This window comes from Brienomyrus brachyistius, chromosome 16 (genome assembly GCF_023856365.1).
Source record: "Brienomyrus brachyistius isolate T26 chromosome 16, BBRACH_0.4, whole genome shotgun sequence".
Taxonomy (NCBI): domain Eukaryota; kingdom Metazoa; phylum Chordata; class Actinopteri; order Osteoglossiformes; family Mormyridae; genus Brienomyrus; species Brienomyrus brachyistius.
The window spans coordinates 15261747-15276469 of NC_064548.1; the positions used below are offsets into that span (position 1 = coordinate 15261747).

General features: G+C 41.8%; 1 protein-coding gene across 1 annotated transcript in view; it reads left to right on the forward strand.

Annotated features, from left to right (window-relative positions):
- Positions 1–6894, forward strand: part of LOC125709725 (collagen alpha-1(IV) chain-like) — a 198732-nt gene extending 191838 nt beyond the window's left edge. The window contains exons 40-52 of the mRNA XM_048978473.1: positions 134–232; positions 646–696; positions 975–1160; positions 1245–1378; positions 1572–1644; positions 1767–1838; positions 2119–2247; positions 2366–2464; positions 2560–2772; positions 2917–3094; positions 3839–3953; positions 4530–4702; positions 5688–6894. Of these exons, the coding sequence (XP_048834430.1) occupies positions 134–232; positions 646–696; positions 975–1160; positions 1245–1378; positions 1572–1644; positions 1767–1838; positions 2119–2247; positions 2366–2464; positions 2560–2772; positions 2917–3094; positions 3839–3953; positions 4530–4702; positions 5688–5769 (1604 nt within the window). The 3' untranslated portion in view covers positions 5770–6894. The remainder of the gene's footprint in view (positions 1–133; positions 233–645; positions 697–974; positions 1161–1244; positions 1379–1571; positions 1645–1766; positions 1839–2118; positions 2248–2365; positions 2465–2559; positions 2773–2916; positions 3095–3838; positions 3954–4529; positions 4703–5687) is intronic.
- Positions 6895–14723: the final 7829 nt, after the last annotated feature.

A 14723-nucleotide genomic window follows, 5' to 3' on the forward strand; every position in this document is an offset into this window, starting at 1 on the left:
TTAGCATCTCCAATTAGCCTCAGCATGTTTTTGGACTGTGGGGGGAAACCGGAGTATGGTGTGTGTGTCAAGCATTTCAGCGTGAGCATGTTTGCGCCATGACCGATTTCCTGTGGAACTATGTTGTGTCCAGGTAGGCTAGGTACACAGGGCATGGAAGGGACACCAGGGGAGAAGGGTCTACCTGGGAAGGACGGCATGCCAGGGTCTGTGGGCGAAAAGGGGAACTCAGGTGGGTGAAGGAATACAATCTTTTCGACCACTGTTCCCCAGTCCAGTCCTCGGGGACCCGCTGACAGCCCATATTTTACCAGGAGCTGGGAGGGAGAAAAAATGTGGACTGTCTGTGGGTCCCCAAGGAGCGGGTTGGGAAATTCTGCTTTAGACTGTTTTGCATATTAGCATTCTATAACAGAACATTCATGTGTATGTTTTGCCCCTAAAACATATTAAAGATGTCTATTAGGATGTTACCAAGTTCTTCGTTCTGTACCTAACTTGGAAAAAGAGCTAACATCTAACTCCAAAAGAGAATCATTCTTTGATTGTAACTGATGTACACTTAATTTACTCAGAACAACAATTGGCTGTGCCCATCTCAGCCTTGTTGTTCTGACCATTTGTCTCCTTGCAATCTCTTTGCAGGTTTACCTGGCAGAGGGTTTCCTGGTTCTGGAGGGCAATCCGGAAGCAAAGGTTAGGCACCCATAGGTATCAACCTTAAGTCTCAATCATTTAGTCAGATTTTGTTTCTGAATAAGGAACAGGAGCATCACTAGAGATTTATAAAAAAGAGGGGATCAGCTTTTACTGGGGGAGGGGGGGGATGTGATTTTAATGAAATTGAATAAGAGCACAATGTTTAAACTAAATACTGTACTTTTATTTGAGATTGCATGCAACAATTGATGATAAAAGCAGTGACCCAATGACCTTCTAGGCTCATCAGCATATTGTCTTGTTCCTCTCTTAAGGTGACAAAGGCAGTGCAGGCGTACCTGGTCCCCCTGGCATACCTGGTATCCCAGGGATCAAGGGGGATAGAGGTCTGCCTGGAAACCAGGGTGAACCGGGACAACCAGGTGATCGAGGTACTCTAGGATCCCCTGATTTCGGGCCCAAGGGTGAAACGGGAGCCCCAGGAGAGCCGGGAGAGTCTGGTAAACAAAATAATTGGATGTGTACGTTGTTTGTAATGACGATCTAGGAAAAAAAAACCAGAAATTTATTCGGTATTGCTACAGGTGAAACTGGAGATCCAGGCCCGATGGGAATTCCAGGAATTGCTGGATCTGAAGGAGAAAGGGGGGATATAGGCTTTCCAGGGCCTCCTGGACAGGTTGGGCAGAAGGGGGACAGAGGTCCACCTGGATTACTGGTGAGTCCTAGACATAGAAAGGTTCTTCACATTAACCACTTCCTAAGCTGCAGTGCCTCTCACTGATGGTTCTTTCATCGGTTAAACAAAGTTTCTAATGAATGGCTCAAACCAGTTAAGTCATTCACAAAAGAGTTATTGTATTGTGGTGGGAACTGTATGATATTTATATGCTTGTACACATTTGGACTAGGGGCAATCTGGCCTGCCTGGGTTTCCCGGACTGAAGGGGGAATTGGGACAGCTGGGTTTCCCTGGGTTTCAAGGTACATTTTGAAAGTAACATATGCTGCAATAACTGGATGACCTGTAATGAAGTGGAATGTGCCGGTCTTGTACTTTCCCATGTTAACTTAATGTGGGAACAAGAGTCACCTCTTTTTTTCAGGGATGAAAGGTGAACCTGGTGTGGTAGGATTCAAAGGAGAAGCAGGAGACAAGGGTTTACCTGGCGAGAAAGGTAAGGAAAGATAAAAAATTGCCAAAATGGGGTTCTTTGAGAAAACAAGCTCAAATAAAGCCATACAAATGAGTCCAACAGACCCATGTAATATTTACATTCATTTAGGAGATGCTTTTATCCAATGAAAACATACACTTTTTTGAGAAAGCAGGGTCAGGCCTCTGTCCTAACCGGTTGAGCCACACTTTTGTAGTATAATATATGATTTCATTAGATCAATTCTTAGTGCAACTTGAAACAAGCAATTCGTCAGTTGTTCAAACACTTCATTTCTCAGGTAGAGTTGGCCACCCTGGACCTTCTGGTCAGCCAACTTTTACCAAAGGAGAGACTGGCTTTCCAGGGACTCAAGGACCACCAGGTCCAAGAGGACCTGAAGGATTTCCTGGTATTAAAGGCCAGCAAGGTATCTGCGTAATGCCTTTCATGGTCCTAAATAGGCTATTGTATCAGTTCTGGAACTGATGTGTTCTCTCAAACACTACATCAAATACTACATAGAGTCCCACTAACTCTTTAATCAGGTGTGATCGGACCGTTGGGCATGCCAGGAGAAGATGGAGATGCTGGGTTTGATGGCACATCTGGAGCAAAAGGCGAACCTGGTCCAAGTGGACCTGCAGGTGAAAGACCTCCCACTCTAAAAGGCTGTTTCTTTATTACCGCAATGGTCAGTTGGACTAATATTCCACTTGGATTTCATCCCTGTATATTTAAGGGCCCAGAGGGTTCCCTGGTCCCGCAGGGCCTGATGGTTTTCCTGGCTCGATGGGGCCCCCAGGACTTCCCTCCATGGATCATGGCTTCTTATTGACACGACACAGCCAAACAGTGGACATTCCCACTTGTCCAGGGGGAACCCATTTGATATACAGTGGCTATTCTCTCTTATATGTCCAGGGCAACGAGCGTTCACATGGACAAGACCTAGGTTGGTATCCGTAAACTTTAAAATTACTGGGTAAAATCACTGTATTCATTTTCTTTTCTTTTCTTTTCTCCTGAAAAACCTGAGACTGACTAGCTTAACTCTTTACCTCTCATTCTAAAAATGCCTTCCTTCTATCACTTACAGGAACTGCAGGCAGTTGCATGAAGAAGTTCAGCACTATGCCTTTCCTATTCTGTAACATCAACAATGTCTGCAACTTTGCATCAAGGAACGATTACTCATACTGGCTGACTTCACCAAAGCCAATGCCCATGAGCATGGAGCCCATCACTGGGGACAACATCGAGCCTTTCATTAGCCGGTAAAGGTCTGATAGGCGTGCAGCACCAACTGTTGGCTGGGTATTCCGAAAACATACCAGATAAACATCTCTAAATAATGACTGCCTGTAGTACAGAAGTATATATTAATGGACCCTATAATTCTCTTATTACAACAGTATTTCTTGACTATCCAGTTTAAAAACAAACAAACAAAAACACACAAAAAAACAAGTATGCAAGCTTTTCCTGTTTGGTGTTGTCTTTTTTGGGCAATATCACTATCAAAGCATAATGCTCTGGGATCTGATTCAAGACTTTTGTATGTCACAAGCATGATTCTACCAGTACACCAGCAGTGAAATGAAATTGCCTATATTCTGCGTAAGACGGTGCAGCAAATAAGGTAGAAGAATAACAAAATAAAAATAATATGGTAAGAAAATATGCACCAAAATTCAGGAATATGTAGAAAGTGTATGTAGACCCCACGCGAACATGGAACAGAAACAGGATGCAAGCTCGAGCTCCTCCCCTTTTAGGTATGAGGTGGTACATGCTGAACTCCCATGTCACCTGTGGACAATGTGCTAACAAGCTGTCACAAAGGAGCATTGTCTTTTCATGCAATATATTACAACATTTTTAACAGTTTTACATTTTCAATTGCTTGTGATATGTTGCGTAACTATATAGACATAATCAAACACTGTACCATCTTGCTATGGTCTGTCCCACCACCCTTACATGCATCATCTCACTATAGTGTTTGTTTCATTTGACAGTTGCTCTGTGTGTGAAGCCCCTGCCATGATTATGGCATTCCATAGCCAGTCCATCATGATACCAGCCTGTCCGGTAGGGTGGGAATCCCTCTGGATTGGCTACTCATTCATTATGGTAAGATTCCTCTGTTTCTCTCGACAAAGAGGTAATGGTACCAGTAGAATTATCGGTTATACAAACCTGAAAATTCTGTTCCTGAATTGTTGAATTTTAGAGTTGATCTCAAAGAAGACTTATTTCTCAGTTTATGATTCGAATAACCTTCAAGCATCCATGTGCATATCCTTCTCAAATAAAGACTTTGTATTCAGCTATTTTCAGTAAGGGCTTGTCCAGTCATGAACCCCAGGAAGCATAGAGTATTGGGTGGAACAGGACCTGGATGAGATGCAAAATCTATCAGAGGCAATCAAACACCATTGTTATTATGCTACCCACTGAGTTACTGCCATCCATTTTTAGAATCTTTCTGTAGCTACATAGTTTCCACACCTGCTGTCTCTTCCATGTGCAGGAATACAACTACAGGCTGATCGTTCTAGCAGTGATTAAAAAAAATATTCACTGACAGTTGCAGTGCATGAAGGACTGTGGCGACACTGCAGCAATTTAACATGCATTTAGTAAACATTTTCAACTTATGCTAAAAAAAATTAACCAACGAGGGGTCCTTCTCTACTCACCCCGCAGCACACCAGTGCTGGGGCAGAAGGTTCTGGTCAAGCCTTGGCCTCCCCAGGATCTTGTCTGGAAGACTTCCGCAGTGCCCCCTTCATTGAGTGCCATGGTCGTGGCACCTGCAACTATTACGCCAACTCCTACAGTTTCTGGCTGGCTACTATTGAGGATGATGACATGTTTAGGTAAACCTAGAGTTGTTCAGTTATTTCTTTGTTTCTCTATATTTCTGTCTCCTTGTATTCAATATATATCCATTGGTGATGGCCAAATGAAGATTCACAAGCCATTTTCTGTATTTTTATTTACCTCTCGGTATGGTGCTCTTGGTTGGCTTTGAGACATGAATTGAGCCCATGTTTTGAATATCTAGCGGTGTCAAAATATACAGCAAATGGTTCATGAAGCTTCATTTGACCATATGTCTGTCTATCTGTCCTTCTGTCTGTCTGTATATTTCAAATATTTACTTTTTATATTATGCATATTCCATATATTACGATATACTATTATATATATAGTATATGGATTATATATTTCATATATATTATATACCTTGTTTATTTTATCATTCATGTGTGTGTGTTTATATATATTATTATTATTATTATTATTATTATTATTATTCGTGCACTCATAGTTACTTTGACCTGTACAGCTTCACTTTGCTCTGCATTCATAGACACACTCTCTGCGTCTACAATCCTTGTGTTTTATTCTATTACTGTTTGTATCATTGTGCCTGTCATTGTGTCTTTGAGCTACTACATGGCTATCTGTCTGTCTGCCTGCCTGCCTATCTGTCTGTCTGCCTACCTGTCTGTCTGTCTGTCTGTCTGCCTGTCTATGTCTGTCTGCCTTCCTATCTGTGCCTGTCTGTCTGTCTGTCTGTCTCCTGCCTTTATGACTGTCTGCCTGTCTATCTGCCTGCCTGCCTATATGCCTGTCTGTCTGTGTGTCTATCTGCCTGCCTATGTCTGTCTGTCTGCCTTTTCCCAATATTTTCAATAAAAAACTTTACAGAAAAAGGAGCAGGTGTATGACTTCTGATCTTTCTCTTTTACTGCTTGATTACCTTCAACCCCATGTCAATATGTTAGACCGCAACAACAGTAAAATGACCAAATGTGCAGCTGCTGTGCCCTAAGGGTCATTTTGATCTCATTTCAGGAAACCTGCCCCGACAACCCTTAAAGCAGGAAATCTCATCACCCACATTAGCAGATGTCAGGTTTGCATGAAGAGAACATAATGCATCCAATCCTCTAATTGAATTTTTTTTTTTACGATGGTGCTGTTTTTTTTGAGACGATGAATGGATTTATTTTTCATCTTTGGTGTTATAACACAATGGGTATTGTTCATAATCAGAGGAGTTGAAGCCATAAAAATGTTTGCTATTTTTCTCTAAACTCCGAGTGCATTACCAGAATGTCTTACTGAATGTTGTTTGTTAATTATGCACTGATTATATATACAAAGTAAACTACTAATAACTGTATGTGAAGCAGATGTCATGAAGCACACAGAATTACCTTTCATTAGGTGGTCCCTTAAATGATAAATTTATTTAAAAATAAAACAAGAAAATATTTCTGCCAGAGGGTTTGTGGTGGTAATGGAAGTAATCTTTAAACTTAAAATGCTTTTGAAATACACAAATATCTACATTATGTGTGGGAACAAATTAGTGGGAATAGTTTATTAGTGAAAATATGTTGAAACCACAACATATGACTTTTGGACAATGCAACATCACAACTCACAATGCAGTTGGAACATTCAGGCCTTGGACGTTAAGCATTCAGTGCACCCACCACCCTGCAAATAGAATAATGACACTAGCATGTCACAAATTCACATATGCAGACCTGTGTGGGGTCATTGCCAGTAACACGGTGAACATGGCTATCAGTGTATATAAATGACTGGGGCCAACCACCATGACCTGTATATGGGGATACTGATAGGAGTTCAGGGACATTTGGGACAGATGGTAGGAGCCACTGAAAGGGACCCACTTTTGAATTGTGACTATGACTGTTACACATGGTTTGTTGTCTTGTCTTACAAAAACTAACTCATGACTTGTAGTATTTTGTTTTTTTTTCATACTGAATGATTTTATCAGGATTTTTAGAAATGAAATAAATCACATTCACATATTATTTCAGGTGTCTATGAAGACTTTCTTACTATTCTGAATGTACATATTGTTATATTTTGATCTTGTGGTAAAACCACACATTAGTCAGGTAACGGACAGATAACTGCAATATTATTCTATTTTTCATGTGCCTGTATGTACAGGGCAACTCGATTTTCCCCTGTGGCTCGGTAATAATTCAGTAATAAAATTTAGCAACAATAGAATTCACATGAGTTCCGTACTACGTTTGCTTTATGTTTTGGGCTATTTTGCAAATGGCGAACCAGTATAACATCTGTATAAAAAGGACTGTGGTTCACAGTTATCTAACAAAAACACTAGTATTACAATAGTTTTCCAAATGGTCCAATAATAAATCTTTTTGTCTAAGTTAGACAAATTCAACAGTCTGTTGTAATGTGTTTCTGTAGATTTGTCACTTAAGCGGAAGCAATGAAATTTCATTACAGCTAGAGAACCCCTAGAGGGCGCACGAAGAACAGGAATTTTCCCGATGTTTTTCTCAGGAGTGGGATAGCCCTGTACTTTTATATAGCAGGGCAGTTTGCAACAAACCAGAAAAGTGCAATGACCCTGTTTGACTCTCAAATTACTGCTGCCTGTTTTATTTATTATTATTGTCGCTGTTTGGCATGCAAATACTGACAACATGACCCAGGGCTGTGAAGGAAGCAGCCGCGATTCGGAGCGCGATGGAGAGGAAGACACCTGCAGCTGGGTGTTGATAGACAAGAGATATGAAATCTACTCGTCTGGCAGAATGTTTGCTTGGGAACAGTAAACTCTGTTCTCCACATAATGAACTTTCTGTTGGACGTGCTGCCAGTGTTCTGACTGTGAGACAGGTGTTAGGGAAGAGCACAGAGCCTTCCTAAAAATGTCAGCCCTCTGCACTACAGTGAGAGAGAGAGAGAGAGAGAGAGAGATGAAGGTATCTAAATGTGCAGATCTTTAATAACAGAATCAAGCAGCATTGGCAACTACATCTATGGGAAAACAGCAAAGTGCTGTGATGAGCCATTCTGATTAACAACACTAAATAATGACAGAACAAAGGGCAGAATCACTTTAGCAGGATGTAAAAGGTACGCCATCTTACATCTAGAGGCAGGTTTTGGCAGCTGTGCGGGGATTTCGTGTTCCCTGGCATTAAACGCGCACCTGCTGCCAGGAAAGAGGATATAAGCACCAGAGACGCAGGAGACTTACAAGGTTATATAAACAAGGTGGCGGAGTATTCAGTGTGACTGGGGTTACTGGAGGCATGATGAGGTGTATAGAATGATGCTAGCAGAAAAAGTAAAAGCAGAACCATTTGAGACACACACACACAGGTTTGTAGTTATACCTTTGTGGGGACTCTCCATTCATTTCTATGGAGAAAACTCTAATTCCAACATGATGACCTTAACCCCCACCCAGCCCTAACCTTAACCGTAAGTAACCAAACAAAATACGAGACTTTTGGCATTTTTAGTTTTTTGATTGCGCTCACAGGTCTTTGTGGGGACTGATCAGATTAGCACGGGAAAGTAATTAGAAGTGCAGCGAAAGCATCGCCACATCCTCCCTTTCTAGCAACATAATCCTGAAATTGTCACAGTGGATCGCACAGTGCCACTCAGAAGAAGCATCGCAACCCCCAGTACTTTACAGGAGATAAAGGCGAGGAATTCAGACTTTCATGCATTTACAGGTCTGACAGAGTTTCGAGTAAATCTGCAGAGACCGTGCCACCATGCGTAAGGGTCCAGCCCGACAGTGACTGATTGATAGGTCTCCCTATGATGCCCCATGTTTAATTGACAGTGGGTGATTTATGATGGTGGACACAGACTCCCCAGTCTGTAGGATAAAAGAGCTGGCCGGCCCAAGCGCCATCCATCCTGCCATATGTTTTCACAGGCCAGAGGATTAATCTCCAAAACGGTGATCACTCAAGCCTCAGGAAGGCCTGGGCTGGCAGGGTCACTGCAGGGCAAGGCCAAAGAGAGATGAGCCCCCTTGCCTTATTCCCAACTCCTGTCCTGTCCCAGTCGTGACTCCCTCATAAAATTCTGAAGCCAATCAGACCCCTCAGCATGACATGTCATTCATCAGCAAGCAGTAAATGCAAAAGGACACGGACATCGTACCTGCGCCATTTGTACCCTTGTAAGATCTTATCATCCTGGGACTGTAGGCCCACAGCAGACCAGATCAAGCATACATGTGAGTTAAATGCATATATACTGTTAAGGTATTCACATCATCTACCAGAAACCACCACCGTAGACTGAAATAATCCATAAACAAGGGAAGCCAAGCCCACTGGAGAGCGCAGTGACCTCACACTCGGGCCTGCGTTCCCAGATACGACGAAGAGAGAACCATATCAAATTCATCACCACAACATCCCCAAAAATGGCACTAGATAAAGCAAAAAGATCGAAGATGTGTCACTGAAAAAATATTGAAAATGCTGCAAGACGAAAAAGAAAAAGCCGTCTTTATAAAAGATACTCGATTACAGTGTTTGGCTAGTAATTAAACTGGCGGTACAGAGAAATCTATTATCTGCCTCTCAAAAAGCAGATATAGGTGTTATCCTTCCATACAATTTCACATCTGACTAATCTGAATCCACTCCATTGAATCCGCCAGACCGTAAAAACCAGCAGTCCTGTTTGCAGCAAACATGCCAGAGGTGCTTTCAGCTCTTATTTTCATTTATAGATTTACTTTCTTCCAGTACTTTAGCTCTGCTGTCTTTAGAAGAATCTGCTGCATAAACAGTAACGTTAACTACAGTAGGACTGTGCAAAAGCGATGCACTCACTGTGAAACCAAAGACCACTGCGAGGAATTACGAAGGAAAAAGTCCTTTGTAAGGAAGTTCAGTGTCAGAGAGCATGAAATAGCAATCCTATAAAGAGAAGCTTCTGCCTTTTCATCATAGCATAATATATTTTAGTGCATAACATTATTTCCTTATAGATTAAAAGAGAATTAGTGCAGAAAGCTTAAAACAGTATTAAGCCTATTGACTAAATTCACCTTTAAATGTACCACAGTTCTCCAGCCCAGGGCAGGTTAAAAATAGAGAACAGATAAAAATAACTAATTATTAAGAGAACATCTAGATCTGACTTATTATTATGGGAGCTGACGTCATTTTCATGAAAAAGCATCAACAATTTCTAACTTTGTCACTTTTAACGTCTCTGTTTGTTGCTTTGAGGGCTGCTAGACTTTTAGATTGTTGAATATAGAGCTGGGTGTGTTTGATGATGCCAACCCAAACCAGGAGAGGTGTTTACTACCAAGCCATGCATTTGGGTTAGGCCTCAGAGACAACAAACAGGCCCCTGTCCCCAACATTCACTTTCGTGCAACCTCCAGAGTGCTGTTCTCAAGTATAATAGCCATTTGGTGGATCTTTGGGTCACTTCCAGTAAGGGCAACTTTAACAGGATGTTTTCTGTGGAGATTAGGTTAGGATTATCTCCACCGGAGCTCATCCACAACTTGTCTCCCGCCAACAGCTTGTGAGAAAAGGCAGCCTGGACAAGTACCGACAGACAGCCTGTTGTCTCTTTCTTCTGCCTCCTTTCGTTCTTTTCATTTTGTCCTGATAAAAGTAAACAGGGGTGGAGGTGGATTCATAGAGCTGTCTGCCAAACAGTTTCCCAAAAACGGGAGACATCAAAGGAAACATTACACATAGGGGGCAGAGGATGGGGGGGGGGGGGCAGTGAGTGGGTGGCAGAGTGGGGGCTTATGGACAAATGGACCTGATTCCTGGAAACATTCACCTGAGATTCACCAGTTTTTTCTAGCCCCAACTGCACTTGGAGATGCAGGAGAGGTATTTGCGACGCCATCGGTTTCAGTCAGCTGCCGCATATCACGTTTCACTCACAAGTGCGAAATAAACTGGCGAATGTATCAGGAAACTCCCTGAATTCAACAGATGTCAAACACACACACACATACACACACACACACTAAAGCAGAAATAAAAGTGAGATATGTGAGCTGACATGGGGCCACACGACATCTGCTATTGTGACATCAAAACGCATAAAATTTATAAACACCCCCACCCAGAGTAAAAAAAATAATTAGCAGTCCACCGGAGGAAAAAAAAAGAAAAACAAAAGATAGATCTGTGATGTATGTCCCCCCCACTTCAAATGTGTACACTCTGTCCCTCTTTTGTGGCACATTGCAATTTATACCTATTAAAATCGTATATTTTTAAATCACATATCAAACCATGAGTCATATTCTCTCTGTTATTTTTCACAGGACAATTCATGCTTCTGACTGTACTTAATATTTCTAACATTCTGTTGCTACACTTTGCAATAATATATGCAAGATTTACAAAGGCAATGTTTACTTTCAAAAATATATATATTTTTTTTCTGGTGATAATTTAGCAGCAGGCGCCGTATTTATTGTTAATAAAGTGTCTCAGGTCTAGCTGGCCTGCACTGCGGCTTCCCCACTGCGTGCTCTTTCTGTCCCCCTGCCAGGATCGTCTCTCCATATTCAAGTCCAGCACTTCATTTTGGCTCATCAGACATGCACACGCCTCAGCGGCTGTGACAGCTTCCGGACAAGCTGATATTCAGCCACTGTAAATGAGTCATTTTCTTCTCAGGAACTGTCAGTTTGACCATAATGAAATGCTCCTCAGATCCTTACAGATATTTTGATGCAATGGAGCGCAATTGTGGACTGTAACAGGTATGTTTTCAAAAAAGACTGAACAGGCAATACGATTACAAAAAACTTGTTATGCAAAACGGCTGGTCTTTGGGCTGTAACCGAAATCCTAATCCAGTCTTCAATCATTATTTTTTATTTTTTTATCTTTTTATTTTACCATACAGTGAACCCTTCTCTTACCATTTTACCATAATTGAACGCCTAACAGGTTGAATCATTGAATCACTGCATGAACTAATATAGTTTTTGCTGCGTTTATAAGATTTCATCTTGAAATGAGTAATATACAAATTGGCAAAATCTATATTGGGCATTTTGTATGTCAGCAGACTGGTCCCCCATCCAGAGTGTCCCCTATCTTGTTTCCTTGTGCTTAATGAGACAAGCTCCTCAGTCACCTTGTCCCTGCACTGGATAAGCAATTATGGAATATGGATGGATGGATGAATGGTTGTATGGATGGATGGATGGATGGATGGATGGATGGATAGATGGGTGGGTGGGTGCATGGGTGGGTGCATGGATATACTGGCATGTCATCAATAAGTAAATGTATACTGCAAATCAAACCATCAACCATGTGCAAACAAACAGCGACCAATGTAAAGTTTTTACTCGTTACGGTGAGGCACAACCTGTTTACATCTTCCACGTGGAAATCCAGCAACACGACATAAAAACACATGATCGAGAAGCTACAGCACTAAGGGACCTGTCCTTCCGCTCCGGCACTGATGTAACGATGACATCAACACATGAGTAGGTTCGATGTGGTTGGCAGGCAGAGATTCTCTGTGTGGGCTCCTTCGCATCCATGCAGGCACCATCCCTGCATCGTGAGAGGAGGCGGGCTTCCAGGAGTGAGGGTGGGGGGCAGGTACGGGCCTGCTAGAAGACAATACAATGTCCTTCCTAAATCTGGTTAGGTGAGAATCTATTTCTGTACAGTGTGCAGGTACCAACCCCACCTGCAGAAATAATTGCTCCTTTGTCAAAGCCATTTTCATTGTCATCTTCTACTATATGATCCATGGCTCATATGCTGAGATGAAATTACCATCTCATTGGTCATAGTACAAGAAACTGAATATAAATATGAATATGAACGACATTTAAACTCTGTCAAGATGACAGCTTAAACACGACATACTGAGACATGGATATAAGACACTGACAGAAAAATAGAATCAAAAATACAGTTTGACAATAGTGGAATAAAAAAATGTGCATTATTTCCCTAAACGGAAACTCCCAGTTGCATGCATGCATTCCCAGGACTTTCCTCTGGGGGTCGCCAATCTCACTGCCAGAGGACTCTTGTCCCCATCTGGCATACATAACTGAAAATAACTGATGGGCCGCTATTGTCCGGAAAGTAGCCGATTCGCTGTTCATCCAGTGTCATGGTCACAATAGAGAACATCCTGGCACTGTACAGTTTTGATCATTTCTGGCTTAGAGAACACATTTTTCTGGCTTTCCTGTGAAAACGTGACACTGTTGCTTGTTGCAGCCCATATTAGCAAATTCGGTCCAAATCACTGCACGACAGAATGACAAAACCTTTAATGGCAGTTTACACACACTCTGTGTACCATCTTTTTTGTAATGGGTGTGTCCCTTTTTGCAAACAGGCAAACTTCCAACTGTTCTGTGTGAAAGTCCAGTTAGATGGTGATGTAATTTATTTACATGCAGAGGAGAGGAACTGGGGAGGAGCCAGCTGTTACTGGGGGAGAGGGGGGGGGGCGGCGAGGTTGCAGGTGTCATATAGCGGGCAACAGAAACTTGGGTTATACAGTCAGTTATTCCTATGACGAGCACAATGCAAAAGTCTCTTTGAAGTTTTCTGAAAGGAACCTTTTGTGGATTTAAAGGCTCAAAGGGCAGGAATTTTCAGACTATTTTGTCAGTGATGCTTGACAGTTCAGTCATTGAAATGGGCTGTCAACAAATCCATTAGCAAAAATATGGAGTATTTTACTTATTTGCCACTGAGGACTGGCATTAGACACAGGGTGATTGTTCATAGCTAGCGAAGAGGATGGGCAACAAGCAAGAACTACGAAATATCACTACATGGAGTATTTTCTTATTTAATCTTAATTAACTGAACCTCAGGCCTGATAGAATGGTGTGGATGTATGAGGATATGAATTAAGATGAAAATATCTTTTCATTCCTCGTCAAGCTGGTAAAGTCACAGTCCCATCAAGTGTGGGCCACCATGTAGTATTTCAATAAACAACCAATAAGAAGGGAAAAAAAATGAAGAGAGCCACACCGGCATGTGACCTCGCAAGTCATAACCCAGGACAATTCCTGTCTCACAAAGACAGAGAGGAAACTTCCGGAATGGAAGCCCTTTGTGGCAATATCATTAAGCACGATTTCTCTTTTGTTTGCAGTCATTAATATTCAAATGCTAAATGAATACAGCGCGTCCACGCATGCGTCCGCTCATGTATCCTCTCAGAAGGAGGGAAAAGGTCAGACGGTGTAATTGATAATCCATCTAGTCAAGTGTTTGCATCAAAACAAAACACTTCAGTTGAAAGTGGTGCATTAATTTCAGCGCTAATTGCAATGCCTTAGGAGTACGGGGTACAGCAAGAGGCGACAGACCGAAAACTGCAAAGAATGCCATTACATTTGAAATTAGTCATTCATAGTAATTCAAATTAAAGACAGACAGTCCGTAACCTCAGCTTTTAAAGCATCTACCGCCCCTTTTTTTTTTTTAAAAAAAATTCACATTACTGAAGAGCAGCCCATCCGCCAGCTAATTACAGCTTACTACGCTTATCATCTTGTGTAAATGTATAAATGTTTCATCAATACACCGCTGAAGAAGTTAAGAGAACTTGACCCTGTTCCTTAGGGTAATTGTGCAGCAGGCAGCACTGCAGTTAAGACGTACAGCAGGAAGCTTCCTGGCTATTGGTGAAAAAAAAAAAATTCTCTATAAAAACATAAATAATAAACTACAGTAATTCATATACCATACTAAAATGTAAACTCGTCTAAAACAGTTCTGTGGAAAGAGACGTCAAATTTAAAGTACTGACCACTTGATCATCTGATCTGACGCTAAACCAAGGAAGCAGCTTCTCCTCTTTTTCCTTTTTAATGCAATACCTTCAGATATTCCACAATGCGGGCAACCCCTCCCAGAAGGCGCAGTGCTGGGATAGCGCCCTCACATGGGGCGTAAGCAGAAAGAGGCACTGCACAGTCATCTGGAACTGAATCAAGATAAACAGCAAATTTATGCATGCTGAGCATGAACCATAAGCGGGAGAGGAGAACACAAACATAAT